The 15,451-nt window shown below is 50.7% G+C and overlaps 1 protein-coding gene across 4 annotated transcripts; it reads right to left on the reverse strand.

The window, feature by feature from the left end:
- Positions 1-5,562: 5,562 nt before the first annotated feature.
- SERPINE1 (serpin family E member 1) lies at positions 5,563-10,981 on the reverse strand (the record flags this gene model as incomplete). Of its 4 annotated transcripts, none has more annotated exons than XM_079719713.1 (8): positions 5,563-5,600; positions 5,931-6,014; positions 6,551-6,637; positions 6,751-6,851; positions 8,305-8,503; positions 9,118-9,312; positions 9,852-10,085; positions 10,711-10,981. In XM_079719713.1, the coding sequence occupies 8 exons, from the start codon at positions 10,979-10,981 to the stop codon at positions 5,563-5,565; spliced, it is 1,209 nt and encodes a 402-aa protein (XP_079575839.1). The 4 variants fall into 4 exon arrangements, with proteins under 4 accessions (XP_079575839.1, XP_079575837.1, XP_079575838.1 ...); XM_079719711.1 differs by having other exon boundaries at positions 5,931-6,035; XM_079719712.1 differs by having other exon boundaries at positions 6,536-6,637.
- Positions 10,982-15,451: the final 4,470 nt, after the last annotated feature.

Here is a 15,451-nt window from a genome sequence, read left to right on the forward strand (position 1 = left end):
TAAAAGTGCTTCACCTCCCCCAGTATACAGTTACACGTTTAAAGAAAAACTTGTTAAATTGGAGTTCAGACTTGGCAAGATTTTGGTTGAAGCCATAGCTGCTCTGCTTCAGAAGCTTTCCACTGGCGCCAAAGCGACCTCTGGTGGCCAGGGGAGAAAAGGCTACATTCAGGATGCTGGTGTTCAAGCTGGTAAGGCACAGGTGTGCACACAGGATGCCCTGGTGACGGGCACGTGAGGGCAGCACCTTTGCTCCTGACTGCGTCTGAGCCCTCCTCTGTGTTCAGGGAGACCTGTGTTCACAAATGCCACAGAGAGGGTGGTACAGTGTAGAGGCCAGGAGCACAGGCATGGCTGGGGCAAGTGATTCAACCTTCCTGTGTCTTACCTTCCTCATCTCTACAGAAGTGCATGCCATGATTAGTACAATGAAACTTACTTGAGGAACCGCCTGGGGAAAAAAATGATTTGAAAAACAAATGGTGTCTCCTTGACAAGTTTCATTCTGATAGAATCTTTTTACCCTTGAGGGATTTACAAAATCCATACTCATTGCCCACACCTGGGCAGATAAATAATTCCAATGGGTGAGGTGAACAAGAAATCTGCAGTTATGATAGATGCAGGCAGATCTTGTGGAATTTTCATCCCTAGAAATAGAGGGAGGAAGAGTGGCCAAGGAGGGCTGGGTGGGCTTCACACTGTGAGGCTGCATCACCGTCTTTGTCCTCAAAATATCTGAGAAGAACAGAAGGTACTGTTAAATGGGGCACTTCCTGGGGCAAACTCCCTTGGTGGCGAAGAGACCTTCTGAAGAACTCTTTTCTTCTGAGCCTTCTCAGCATGTATGGACAGTGTTTGAATTACATCCTGCAGAATTAAGGCTATAATGTGTTCTGCTTTTGGAAGCATCTTGTGCAAACAGGAGGCTCTTTTGGTCTCTAAGCAAAATTGTCACAGATGGGTAGCTCCTCAACAACTAGCCCAGTGCCTGACATTGGTCATATTTTCAGGGTATAAGGAGGACAAAAGATAAATCTGGATCCTGGTGTCCTAAATTCTTGGACTTTCGCCTTCATGAGCCAGCTACCCTTTATGAGCCCGAAGTGGGATCTGTATGAGAGGAAGGAAGTATTCCTGCAGGAAGAGGAATCCTTTAGCCCCACCTGAAGTTTTGGCCATAAATCTCAGCATAGAAGTATCTTGTGAACTGGCTCAGGCTACATCTAGTTTTTGTGTACAGGCTCTAAGCCAGCTAGGAAGAGGCAAAGTGGCCTCTCTGGCCTTTTTCCCTGTAGTTCTACAACCATATCTTAATCCTTCAAGGCTTGCCAGTTGCACAGAGAGAATAGGAAAGGAAAGACGGAGAAGTCCTCGAGGTTAAAGGAGAGCATCTCTCTCTAAAGCTGAGAGTAGCTTTGGGAAGCTACTCATTCTAGGCCTCGTTCCTCTGGGTCTTGCCCTGGTTCCCACTGGCTTTCTAAGGGGAGAGGAAGACCTTCCTTCCAGGCTTGATTGCACTTTGGGGCCCCTCTTACTACATCAGCCTCGTGGGAGACAAGAAATCCTGAATGTAAAGAGAGGAAACCATGAGGAGGAGGTGTAACTACCACATCTCCTTGGAACATCCTAGTGCATCGTGTTGGAGGCCCCAAGAATGCCCCTGGACTGACCCTTGAGAGGGATACAGGGGCGGAAGGGCAGTGAGAAGGCCTTAGTACGTGTTGAATGACTGAGGAGGGAGTCAGTGAATGGAGACCTTTTCTAGATTTACTCTCCAAAACATTATAATCAAAATTTGCTCCAAGGAAGTCTAACATAATTTTAGGGAAAATTATAATGTGAAGCTTCTTTCAGTTCAAGGTCTAAAAATCTATCTTTATTCAAGGCAGTGGGGTTATTCAGGAAAGTTGTGAAGGCTTTTTTAAGCTTCAGAAAAGGTAGAATTCTTACCAGGCAAGAGGATCACCTTTGATTGTTTTGTACCATTTGAAAATGTTGGTGTTACCAACATAATCACATTCTTGCGGGATTAGAAAATTCTTAAACGATACTTAGTCCCATTGCTAGGAAGTTATCTTATGCATATTCGAGCACATGTGCACTGGGATAAATGTGCAAGGATGTCCATCTCAGCATTGTTGGTAAAAACAATGACATTTTTTTAAAAGCCATGAAACAACCAAAATGTCAATCAGTGATCCACTTTTACCCTTTCAAACTGTTTGAATGTCTTAGTATGAGCAGGCGTTCCTTGTCATTTAAAAAAATCACCTCTACCCTGACTGCTGACTCATCCCCACCAAGAGGTCATCCTGGCTGTCCTTGAACACTTCCAGTGATGGAGAAGTCACTACCGCTTAACTATCAGACAATGTTTTGATCAAGAGCCTCTGGACAATAATTAGTTCCTATTAAGACATGATCTAGGTTTCCAGGGGTGGGGCTGGGTCTATCAATCCCATCTTCAGGGCTCTGGAGCTGGATAGCACGCAATTTTGACAGCTAGTTCTTGGTATTTTTTCCATTTAAAAATTATTTTTGAATATATGAATGGAAAATAATTGGGGGAAGTATGTCCTCTGGCAAAAGCCTTCAAGATACTGGAAGAAGACAATAAAGGACTATTCAGGATAACATTTTATGGAGGATATTAAGAATCTATGCAGGGGCTTCCCTGGTGGCGCAGTGGTTAAGAATCCGCCTGCCAATGCAGGGGACACAGGTTCGAGCCCTGGTCTGGGAAGATCCCACATGCCGCGGAGCGACTAAGCCCATGTGCCACAACCACTGAGCCTGCGCTCTAGAGCCCATGAGCCACAACTACTGAGCCTGTGCACCTAGAACCTGTGCTCCGCAGCAAGAGAAGCCACTGCAATGAGAAACCTGTGCACTGCAACAAAGAGCAGACCCCGCTCGCCACAACTAGAGAAAGCCTGTGTGCAGCAACAAAGACCCAACACAACCAAAATAAATAAATAAAATTTTTAAAAAAGAATCTATGTAACCTAGGGGCAGGACAGGAATAAAGATGCAGACATAGAAAATGGACTTGAGGACATGGGGAGGGGGAAGGGTAAGCTGGGACGAAGTGAGAGAGTGGCATGGACATATATACACTACCAAATGTAAAATAGATAGCTTGTGGGAAGCAGCCGCATAGCACAGGGAGATCAGCTCGGTGCTTTGTGTCCACCTAGAGTGGTGGAACAGGGAGGGTGGGAGGGAGACGCAAGAGGGAAGGGATATGGGGATATATGTATAGGTATAGCTGATTCACTTTGTTATACAGCAGAAACTAACACACCACTGTAAAGCAATTATACTCCAATAAAGATGTTAAAAAAAAAGAATCTATGTAACAACAGAGCTTTGTTTTCAAGGAACCTGATATGTCAATGGGGGTGGGGAGGATAACATGCACACTCAAAGAGCATACATACATGCACGCACTGTTACACACCAGGAGAAAGAAAGATGGGTACATGCCAAGCAGAGAGCGATGGTGTTGACTGGATCCATGGTGGGAGAAATGGATCTGGTCTGGGTTTTGAGAAATGGGGAGTGGGGTAGGCATGGGGGAGGGTGGGGACATTTGGTGGGGAAGGAAATGGCATGAACAGAGATGGGAAGTGACAGGGACAGTGAGCAGGTGTGTCTGGGCAGGTGGCAGGTGTTTGGGGAACCCTCTTTCCTTTTTGAGGATGATGCCCAAAGGGAGAATCATGTCCTGCACAATGTATCCCTAGGGGTCTTGCAGAGCCCCGGTGGCCAGCCCTGTGGATTCGCCCATGACAGGGCAGTGTGCCTTGAACTTGTGGTTGTGTGTTTCATAAAGATCCCTTTCACCCTAGAGGTCTGTGAACTGACAGGGTTTGGATTTTGTACCGTGTGAAACATGGAAATTCAAGGCCAGGGACGATTTTGGAATATTCTTTTTATTTATTTATTATTTAAAAAACATTTTTTAGTTGCTTCTATATCAAAAGTGAAAAAGCATAGAATTCAACACACTTTCAAGAACGTTGGACCCCACATTTGGGTATCCTTGAGGGTACTGTGTGTGGCTGTCATTGTCCAGTGCACCATGAAAAAAGAAAAAAAACACAAAAAGAACGAAGATTTTTCACTGAAGGGTGCAGTGGGATGATTAGGGTTCTATTAGGTTACATTCATTCGACATCTATGTGCAATTCTTCAATAAATTGGTCTTCATGACTTACCCACCAGCTAGTTGGCTTTCAGAAAGATGATCTAACGGGGGTAATTGAGCCCGAGCTTCTTGCTGTCTCTCTCATTCTCTCTCTCTCTCTCTCTCTCTCACGTGTCCACAGCTCACACACAGCAGCCGGAAATGACACACTGAAGTGAGTCACCAATGCGGCTGTGAGTCACCCTGTAATTGGGGAAAGTTCTGTCCTGCTAGGTCGTGTAGCCCCTTGCACTCCTGCTTCTAAGTATATTGGAAAATTTTGAAACAACAGCTCTGTCTGCCTTCACCCACCACATCCTTTTGGTCCCTAAAGTGGGCTGAAGTTGGACAGTCCTGGCAGGGGTCCTGCTCCACGGAGTGGAAAGGCCAGGAGAGGAGCGATGGGGTTCAGGCAGCCACCAGGTGGCAGTGTGGGCCCTATCACTCCTGCTGCCAGGAGGGGAATGACAGGCAAGTGGCCACTCCTGAGGTGCAATGACACAGACCACAAAGGAACACTATGAACAAGTTTAAATAATAGATTTTCTCCATAGTCCTTTCTCTCTCACAAGCACACAAGGACAAGGATGTGATAAATGCTCAGGGACACCCCTGGCATCCCACCCTCCCCATCAGGATATTGGCGCCAAGAACGAGGCATACATCTCATCTCTCTCCCTCCATTTCTGCAACATAAAGTTTGTGGGAAGCAGAAACCTGCTTCTCTGAGTAAACAAGTCACCTACACTCCAAAATAATATATGCACACTGTTTCTGGGGAGGGAACAGCCAGGCCTGGGTGGGTCTCGTGCCTCTGAGCTGGGGGAGGACGGACCTTGACATGAAAGAGTGTTTCTCCCATCGGCCTTCTTTGGCCTGCAGCCAGCTTTCTCAGCAGTGGCAGACAGTGCAAGAGTGACGGCAACGTGACTGGAACACAAATTATTTCTAGCAAACACACAAAAGCTCCTTCCCGTGAGCCTTGCGGTGCCATCCTGCCAGGGCCTCAGTGGGATCCGGGTCCGAAAACCTGAACGGGCAGAGCAATGGGCAGAAGCAGCTGCGCAAATGATCCTGGGAGTTCTGCAGTCTTGTTGGGAGACCTTCGGGGCGTTGTGCTTCCGAGATCTCTCCCAGGGTCTCCACTGGGGAGATTAACTCAAAGGTCCTCTTTCCCCTTCCTGGGAGAGCTGGAGGTCTAAGAGGCAGATTCAAAAGATTTACCATTTATAAAAAAAAAAAAAAAAAAAAAAGATAAATATCTTCTCTTTCTCCAGAAAAATGAATTAAAATAACAGTTCTTTGCTCCGGACTTTCTTCTTCTTGGACATCTCCAGTTCCGTCCCAGATGAGGGCTGTGTTTCCCATGGTCAGGGTTCCATCACTTGGCCCATGAAAAGGACAGTTCCTGAGGACGGAAGAATCATGGGAGATGAGAAGTGGGGGGAAGGGGAACAGCACAGCTCACCCAGCTGGGTGTTTACGGATGAACTGAGATACGGGGAGATGAGTGAGTGTCTGGAGGCACAGCTGCTCTAGTGACTAAGCTGGGACTGGGGGACAGACTGAGCACCCCGTCCGGAGAGAGCACTGCCTCCGAGGAGGGGAAGGGGAACAGAGCTATGATTCCTTGCCTGGAGTCCTCTTGGGGGGAGTGGGGACGTCTACACCTGCCCGGACTAGTGCCCGAGTCCAGGAGAGCAGGGTGGGTGGGAGGTCTCCCGGGCCCCCGGCTCACCTGTGGGGTTGTGTCGCACCACGAAGAGGAAGGGTCTGTCCATGATGATCTCCTCGGGGGCCATTCGGGCTGAGACTGTAAGGGCTGGAAGAGAAGGGACCATGTCTTAGAGCAGAGGGACGTGGGCACGGGAGCCTGGACTGGTCACAGGTGATCCAGTGACAGCGGCACTGGGATGGGGCGGTTTTAGGAGGCTCAGTTGTTTCCTGGATGTGAACCCTAAAAGTGTTGGGATGTCCTCTGAGGCCTGGTTTCCTCCAGGAATCGGGTAGAGATCTCTCAGGTAGTCACTCGCAGGCACATTTCTCTAAACCCTTTTAGGGCATATTGGAAGCAAGTGCCTTTAAGTTGACTGACCACTCTGAGAGCAAGCCAGGACCTCACAGTCAGAGGACCTCAGAGCCAGTGGGGAGGGAACGGGGTGCTGGGGAAATCAGGCCTGTATTCTAGTGGGATCGGGGTGATGCTCTCCACACAGGAAGCGAAGCTCTACCAGGAGAGACCTGGTTGACATGGGCAGTGGGGTCTTCCCGGTTCACCCAGGGTCTGGGTGCCAGACTGCGGCCCCTCCTGGAAGCCTGGGGCTGAGACTTGCCAGGCCTCACCTGAGCCTGACTCACCTGTGGAGGAGGACGCCACCGTGCCGCTCTCATTCACCTCAATCTTCACTTTCTGCAGCGCCTGCGACACGTACAGAAGCTCTTGATCTGAAACAGTGGTGGATACCAAAACACATCAGCTTTGGTTCTCAGAAGCTCCTTAGTCCTCTTAGCGACCCCACTGTCCACCAGGGGAAGAAAGTGAAAGGAAAACCTCTTACCTGAAAGTCTTGAGAAGTCCGCCCGGGTTGGCCTAAACATGTCGGTCATTCCCAAGTTCTCCAGGGGCCTCCTGAGGTCAACTTCACTCTCCAGGGAGAACCTGCAGACAGGAGCAGGACACAGCTCAAGCTCAGGCCACCTCTAACCCTACCAGGTATCCCCATCCCCACAGACCAACAGGATGGGGACTGATGTGAAAGTAGAAGTGGGGGCTTCCCTGGTGGCGCAGTGGTTAAGAATCCGCCTGCCAATGCAGGGGACACGGGTTCGAGCCCTGGTCTGGGAAGATCCCACATGCCACAGAGCAACTAAGCCCATGTGCCACAACTACTGAACCTGCGCTCTAGAGCCAGCGAGCCACAACTACTGAGCCCGCGCGCCTAGAGCCCGTGCTCCGCAGCAAGAGAAGCCACCACAATGAGAAGCCCGTGCACCGCAACGAAGAGTAGCCCGTGCTCGCCGCGACTAGAGAAAGCTCGCACGCAGCAACGAAGACCCAATGCAGCCAAAATAAATAAATAAATAAATAAATTTATTTTAAAAAAAAAAAGAAAGTAGAAATGGGAAGCTTGTTTTTTCAAATCCGTTTGCAAGGTCTCCTCCTTGCTGGGGGATTCTAGTACTAATGAACATTTTCCTGCAATCTCCCCACCCCCTTGAACCTATGACTAATTACTTTCCTCAAATAAGGCAGTAGTTTCAGCACAATTATATTCAGTCTGACTGGGGAGGGCGGGGGAAGGGCAAATTCTTCTGCAAGGATATTTGAACAAAAACCCGGTCTGTAGATTGTGTTCGAGAGCTGAGCCTGAGGAGGACTCCAGCAGCGAGGCTTTGGGGCTCTCGCTCTGCTTCCCATCAGGGCACAACTAATTACCTCTATTTTTTTTTTTTTTTTAAGAGAGAGAGAGTGCGTGCTAACCAATTAAATTATCCTCTTTCCCTAAGCCTGGCATTATGGTATCTGGAAATTTGGGGTAAGCATGGTGGGAAGCTTCCCCAAAATTCTGGAATTATCCAGTCTCAGCCTCCGGCACCCTCTTTGCTTCTGCAGAAGGATTTTTAAAACTCTGCTTTGTTGGAAGCCAGCTAGAAGCTGTAGTTCTGCCTGTTTCATCTGCGGAAGTGATTCCTTTTGTCTCCATTGTTTGGATGCTAACTTGAAGAGATGGGGGTAGGAGTGAGGGGCCTTCCTAAAAGAGTGTAGATCAATGTATTACCCTCCACCCCAACCCTGCATCATTTATCTCTCTGGCTCTTCCTTTAGCCAGCTTTTGCTGGGTATTCAGAGGGTGGTAAATGTGGGGCATGGCCTAGAAAACTCCCCTGCTGCCCTCCAGCAGAAGAGGGATGATGAGAGGAATCTTAATCAAACCCAGGCCGGAGTGTTTCCCATCAGCCACCCACACATGTCCCTGTCCCTACCCTGCAAATGTCACGTTTGGGAAACTCCACATGGGGGTGGCACTTTCAGAGAGCCAGCGGAGAGGGGAGGGGGTAGGCAGAGGGGACTAGAGCATTGGCAAGTGTGGCAAGAGCAAAAGGTGGCTTACTTGGGCAGAACCAGGAGGCGGGTCAGTCTGGTCATATTCCCTCTCCACTGGCTGATGAGCTGGGCATCCAGAATGCTGGTGAGGGCAGAGAGAGGCACCTCTTTTTCATAGGGGGCAGCAATGAACATGCTGAGAGTGTTCCCATGGTAGGGCAATTCCAGGATGTCGTAGTAATGGCCATCGGGAGTGGTGAACTCAGCTGTGAAGACACCAAGATGGCGCATTGGCAATGGCTCGAGCTCTTGTTGATTCTAACCCAGCACTGGCTTTTCAACTAGTCCTCCTGTCCCCGCCACTCTTTCTGGAAGCCAGCTCTCCATCCTAGCTTTTGAGGCTCCCCCACCCCACCACTCCCCTGTTCAATGTCTTTATTCCCATTTCCCTTCTCTTCTGCTAAATCACAGTGTCTTCTGGGTTCTCTGTCTCTTGTTGGCCTTCTTTACCTTCACAGCCTTCTCCCCAGGACCCAGCTATTAATTCATTCCAATCCCCATCTCCTTAACCTCAACTTTTACATCACTCTTCCCTAGAAGGATTTGTGAACCCCAGGTTATCACACTAGAACCACATGAAGATGAGAGATGGGGTCAAAGTGGTCAAATATGGGCCTGAGGGAATTTCTGGATTTCAGCTTCATCTTGCACAAGGTAAAAGCTACTTTCTGCTGCTCTGATAATCCCAGTGTCTCCCACCTGGGGAGTCTTTGTCACAGCTGGGGTGTATTCTAGGGTTTCTTCTCCCTTAGAGGGGATGCCCCCCAGGGATGAGGTGCACTCACTGTGGGACTTGGGGAAGGGAGGGTCTTGCACTTACTGTAGTTGAACTTGTTGGTCTGAGCCATCATGGGCACAGAGACAGTGCTGCCATCGGACTTGTGGAAGAGGCGGTGGTGGGTGCTCGACTCTAGAAAAGGCATCTTCCACTGGCCGTTGAAGTAGAGGGCGTTTACCAGCACCAGGCGTGTCAGCTGGTCCACAGCCCCTTCGCCAAGTAAGTCACTGATCATGCCTGTGGGAAATCGAAGTGATCAGGAGGCTAGATATTTTTAAATCCTTTTAGATGGTCCTCTTTAGTGCCCAGTCCTCAAATGGATGTGTGTCAGAAGGGATTCCATCAGAAGACAGACTGGGTAAGGTTTAGTGAACCTATCTAGCTGCTTTCAACCCCTTTCATCTTCCTAAGAGTCTCAGAAAGCCTTCCAGCTCACCACACTTTTGTGGTCTTGGGATCCTGTCCAGGATCAGACCTGGAAACATAAGTCTCCCCTTACTTTGCTCCCTAAGCTGCAGTCTTGACGGGTTGTGTGTGCCCCTTGTCATGGTTATTACTGTTCTTAGAACACCTTGCAATACTTCTTAGGGATGACTTCAGAGTTGGTTCACGGGGAAAGCCTAATGATGGAAAAACATGATGCTTTGATTCTTAAAGCACTTGACCTTCTGTCTACAGAGCAGAAGATGCTGGAAGGGAGAGGTTAGGACACTTGGGGTTTGAATCCCCTTTCTCTGCAGGCCCTTGGGACTGGCCTCCTTTCCCTGCCTGCTCACCTTTTGTGTGTCTTTTCACCCAGTCGTTGACGATGAACCTGGCTCTTTCTATCTCTGAGAAGTCCACCTGCTTGACTGTGGTCCGGAACAGCCTGAAGAAGTGGGGCATGAAACCCTGGACCAGCTTCAGATCCCGCTGCACAAAGATGGCATCAGCTGTGCTGATCTCATCCTTATTCCATGGCCCCATGAGCTCCTTGTACAGTTGATGGAGGGCAGGGGCCATGCCCTTCTCTGGGACAAAGCAGGGAGGAAAGGACACATTAAGCTCATCTCAAACCCAGAGCTCCCAGTGGGGCTAACCTCCCCTGACCCTGCCCACATGCACGGGACTCTTCTGCTCCCCCTGAGGTCTCTGGATGGAGATTTCATTCCAAACCTTAATCTTTCCTCAAAAATCTTAGGTCCTAACCCTTTCTTTAGCTTGGAATATTTTTCTCTGTTTTTAAGTTATAAACTCTATTTTTTTCTTTTAATAATAACAATAGCTATCAGGCATTTCACATGCATCATTCTAGTTGACCCTTACAACAGCCTCACGTGGTAGATACTTTTATTGTCCTCATTTTGCAGATGAGGACACTAAGGTTCGGAGGGGTTAAGGTCACACAGTATATGAGTGGTGAGGCAGGGCTGTTTTATACCAGATCCACTGGCCTGTACACCTTGTGACTGCCCAAGAGCCAAGTGACACAGGGTGTGGTGAGAAGAAGACGCAGTGGTCCATCCCTGTGGCATGGGAGGACAGGAGTTGGCTCAGCTAAGCTGGGGTCAGCCCTTCCTCTGCTTCTGGTCAGTTACACCCCTGTCCTGGGAAGACCACGTGAATGCCCGCCTCCCACTCTGCCCCATCTCTCACCATCAATCTTGAATTGCATTGCCTCTTGGATCTGCCGCTGGGTTTCTCCTCCTGTGGTCAGCTGTAACATGGCCATGACTGAGGCTACCCCATAGGGTGAGAAAACCACGTTGAGGTCCTTGGAGGCCTGCACCACCTGCTGAAACACTTTCACTCCAAAATCTGCAGCGAGGTGGGCCGCTGGAGACTGGTAATGGTAGGAGGCAGACCCTTCACCAAAGATGAGGGCCAGGCCCAGCGCGAGGCAGGCAAAGACAGGAGACATCTGCATCCTAGAGCCAGTGGAAAAGGATCAGATGAGGGAATAGTTCTGGAAGGATGGTGAGTGGGGAGGGGTGATGGGACCCCAGCCATGGCCAAGTCCCCCATGTTTGCCACTGGCAGATGATACGTGAACAGGAGGGCAAGACAGAAACCATGATGAGTTCAGATCCTGAGTCTTTTCCCCTCTGTCTCAGCCCCAGGGAGTCTTAAGTGCGTTTTCACCTGTGGGAATCTTGGAACCCGCTGGCACCACCCTCCAAGAGATCTCCTTTCCCTTCCAGGAGGCTGAAAGGCGAAATTATAATAACATCTGCGATTTACACGATGCTTTTTAATTCTCTTGTGATGCTTTCACAATCATTGCTTCATTCAAGTTAGCAGGCATCAAAATCCCCTTTCCTGCGCTGGGAAAGGGGAATGTCTCAATGGAGAGGGTCCAAGAGAGGTGCGACCCTTGCTTCTGGGTGGGGGTATTGTTGGAGGGTCCTGCCCATCTTCCCCGCTCTCCTGTGATCACTGATATGACGGGGTCAACTCAGGGCTGCAGGTCTCCGGGGAAAGAAAGAGGAACACTGGAGATGATGGACGGAGGAGATTCTGCAGAGGGGTGCTCCCTGCCTTAGCCCGAGGTCCGGAGATGGAGAGAGTTTGCTTTTCTCTTACCTGAAATTCTCAAGGTGCCTTGTAACTGGAAGTTTGTTCCTGCTGCTGCTGGGGCTTCGGGTGTTGATGGTGGTGGCTATTCCTCTGCTGGGGAGGGGGTGTGGCTCTTTGGACAGTGCTCTTGGTGCTTCAGCCAGATGCAGCTGTGCTCTTCTGGAGGCTGCTGCTTCCCTTTATACCAGATGTGAGCCGGAAGTAGATTAACTCATGGCCCAGCCCCGCCCACTTTCTGGCTCTGGAAGTCTGTCTGAACAGTGGCCGGGCCCCCTCAGCACCTCCCTCTGTGGGACTTGCTGAGGCATCTGTGTGTGTGTGCGTGCTGCCCTGTGTGTGTACATGTGAGAGAGAGGGCTTGGAACAATTGAGCAAACCCTGGTTGCCTTGACCCCAGGGCCTCCCTTGATTTTGCTGCCCTCTGCCTCGGGATGTTATGCCAGCTTGACCCCTGGCACCCAGTGCTTAGTTTCCCCAGTGCTCACTTTCCCCAGTGCTCAGTGTAGGGAAACGACTTACACTTCCTCCTTTTCCTTTGGAGAAACAGATCACTGCAAAGTTATCAGAGGAGCTAAAGATCCTGCAAACTTTTGTCCACCAGCTCCATGCACTGGCCAAACTGGGAAGAACACCCCTCCCTCTTCCTGACCACATCCCAGCAGCCAGAGGGCACGGAGCGTGCCATGTGATTGTCTGGGTTTTGACTATCTAGGACATGAGCCTGGTGGAGAACTCCCTCCTCTCTTTCCGTCTTCCCTGCCAAGCGCCTGCCAGCCCGTCCGTCGGGTGATGTGTGGCTGACTCCCCCACGTGTCCAGACTCTGGTGGTGTCCCCAGGGCTCTCTTTGTGTCAACAGTCCTGTCTGGCTGGGGTTTGAGGTGTGCTGGGCGGGGTGGTGGGAAACCGGGGTAAAGGGGTAAAGCCTTGGCTGGAAATTAGGAGCCCAGTGTGTAGGTTTCATTTTTCTGAGCTGCCTGCTGTGACTGGGGAGGATTACATCTTATCCTTTTCCTCCAGATGCAGACATTTGGAGGGCTGGAGTGGCGGCAGTAGGGGTGGAAGTAAGGCCGTCAATTCATGGCGGGTTTACGGGGTGTGGTTCTAGGGCACTGGCATTAGGGGTGGCAAAGTGACCAAAGAATTCTATAGATGGTGGACTTTGGCTAGAGGCTAGTTTGTAGGACTGGGCTGGTGCATTTAGGGGTCTGGTGGCACCCTTGGCTGTGTAGCCTGATGTTGTGGACAGGGTAGTGCCAGAGGGGTCCTGGGGGGGATGGTGCCCTTGACTTGGGTGGGGGAGTCCACACACTGTCATGTTTTGTGTAGGTGGTGGGGTTCAACTGGGAGTATCCATGGAGACAGCCGGTAGCAGAATCACAGGAAGTTTAAGTGGGTGGATGTGTCAGGATGTTTGTTTTGGATTTTTTAAGTAAACAGATACCAAGGGCAACTGCAGCTGGAGGACTTTCCCATTTTCACTCTGCCTCCACCTTTGTTTTCCCTGTTGCCCCTGGGAACCAGGTGGGGATGTGGGGTGGCACGGAGAGAAGGGGAAGCCTCCAAGCCATCTCCTAACCCCAGAAAGGCCCCAATGCCTTACCCTTCACCCTTGGGGGCCACAGGGGGACAGGGACCTGGGAGTCTGTGTTGGGAGTGCCAAGCCCCAAGTTGGAAGAGCAGTGGGTCAGGAGGTGGCTGGACCTGCCCTCCAGGTGCCCTGCTGTCCGGCCTCTCCAGCCACTTCAGATGAGCCTCATCCCTTCCTCCGTGGGCTATTCCAGAAGCTGTTGTCTCTCTCCTCACCCAGCCTCAGCTATAAAAGCCCTGTTGTTTTCTGGGACCACCTGGGTCCTGCCAGGGCAGCGACCACTTCTGTCCCCACCCCTGGACCTGAATGATCCTGATGCCATTCCAGAAAAAGCCCTCTGTTCCTGGGCACAGGAGCACCTGGGAGCAGCTCTATGTCCTGTTGGGGAGAGAAGGGGTACGCTTTACCTTGGAAACAGAAAGGGCTGACTTACTAAGGGGTCTTTTCCCAAACTGGAGGAGACTTGTAGTTATCTGGTGGGTGTGGATTAGAAACTGAGGCAAAGCCTAGTGTAACTGTACCATGCTGGGTTTTCTGACCCTCCCTTTGATTTTCTGATCACTTAGGGCCGCCAGATGATCTAAACCCAGACTTGATCATGGTCCCTGCCTCTCCTCTCCGTGAAACAGCCTTGCCTCCCCCTGGTCTGCCCTCAGGAGATCTTCTCCACACCAGGGTGCAGTCCGATCGCCCGCTGCCCCAAAGCAGACCTCCCTGCAACGTCCTTCTCAGAATCCAGCCTGACTCAAGGAGCTGTCACTTTCCCTGAACACCAAGCTAACAGCCTTGACCCCGTCACCTCTTTCAAGTGTTGGCTCTTTTTTTAAGGGGTCAAAAGTCCCTACTGTTGAAATAACTGGATCTCTGACTCCCGCAGGGTCTGAGATAAGAGGGTGAGTTACAGGGCTGTGGATTTCTGGGGGAAGTTCCGGTTCTAGCCAACTAGGAAAGATGTTTTCATCTGCCCTGAGCAGGTGTTTCGTGACGAGATCAGACTCACACTTTCCGTGACTGTCCCCCATCCCTGTCCCCATCCCACCCACCCCAGTAGCCCTGGTTCCACTGGGGCCTCAGCTATGCTGGTCTTCCCTCCAACGCTTTACCTCCTGCCCTCCAGTTGCCCTCTTGCTCTCTGCTCTTCCTCTTTGCTTCCCCTTCGCTCTCCAAGCCCCAGGTACCCACCCTCTTTTTCTCTTTCCTTTTCTCCCTCCGAGACTCCTCTTCTTATCTCTTCTACTCATCCCTCCATCCACTGGGAATCTCCATCCCCTCCCGCCCGTCTCCTCTAGTCCCAGCCATGTGAGCTCTCTCCCCGTTTCCCCCTCTCTCTTTTCTGCTCTCCGTGACTCAATCCCTCTTTCCCTCTCCTCTCCTTGTGCAGATTCCCTTTTACAGTCAAATGCTCTGCTCCAGGCCTTCCTGTGGGGAGGAGAGGCTGCCTCCTATCAGTTACACAGGCTCCCTGGAATGCTAAGAGCCGGCCTCCTGATTCTTGGTAATTTCACTGGGAGAGCTGGAGGTGGCAGAAGGCCGGGGTCCTACTAACTCACAGCGCTATTTCTGGCCTGGTGGCTTTCCAAAGAATACAACGCCCAAAATAGCCTGTGTTTGGGCTGGGCTCTCGGCCCCATCTTGTAGGAGTGAGCCGAGGCCTGGGCTCTGTGCCAGCTTCTTCTCATTGAAGATCACAGCCCTGGGACAGCCCGACAGACATGGGCCACCTCGGCCTGTCCAAGGTCCCTCCTCACCCTGCCGCCGAGGCTGACTCCCCCCTAATCTGCCACCATAAGCCCCTCTCCTTTACGCCTTCTCCAGCCGCCACCTCCAGCCATCTCGCCTTAAATTCCCGTAACAGTAAAACCTGCATCCCCCAACGTGGGATGCTTTTTTCTCCAATCATGTCATAGAGTTTCAGAGCAGGAGGGCTCTAAGAACCATCTGGTCCAGTCCTTTGAATTTTCAGGTAAGAGACCTGAGGCCCAGAAAGGCCATGGGATGTGCTTGAAAACACACAGCGACATACCCTAAATGGGAGAACAGCGCCCATTGAGCCGGCCTGGTCAGGGCTCTGACACTTAGCTACTTATGTGTCTTTGGGCAAAACCAAACTTTGTGGGTCTCAGTTTTTGTATGTGAGGTAGGTATGTAGATGGACACTCATTCCCACCCTTCAGGGTTTTTGTGAGGATTAAATGAAATATTGTAAGCGTCCGGCATATTCCAGGCTCTCA

This window comes from Hyperoodon ampullatus (genome assembly GCF_949752795.1).
Source record: "Hyperoodon ampullatus genome assembly, chromosome: 14".
Classification (NCBI taxonomy): Eukaryota; Metazoa; Chordata; class Mammalia; order Artiodactyla; family Ziphiidae; genus Hyperoodon; species Hyperoodon ampullatus.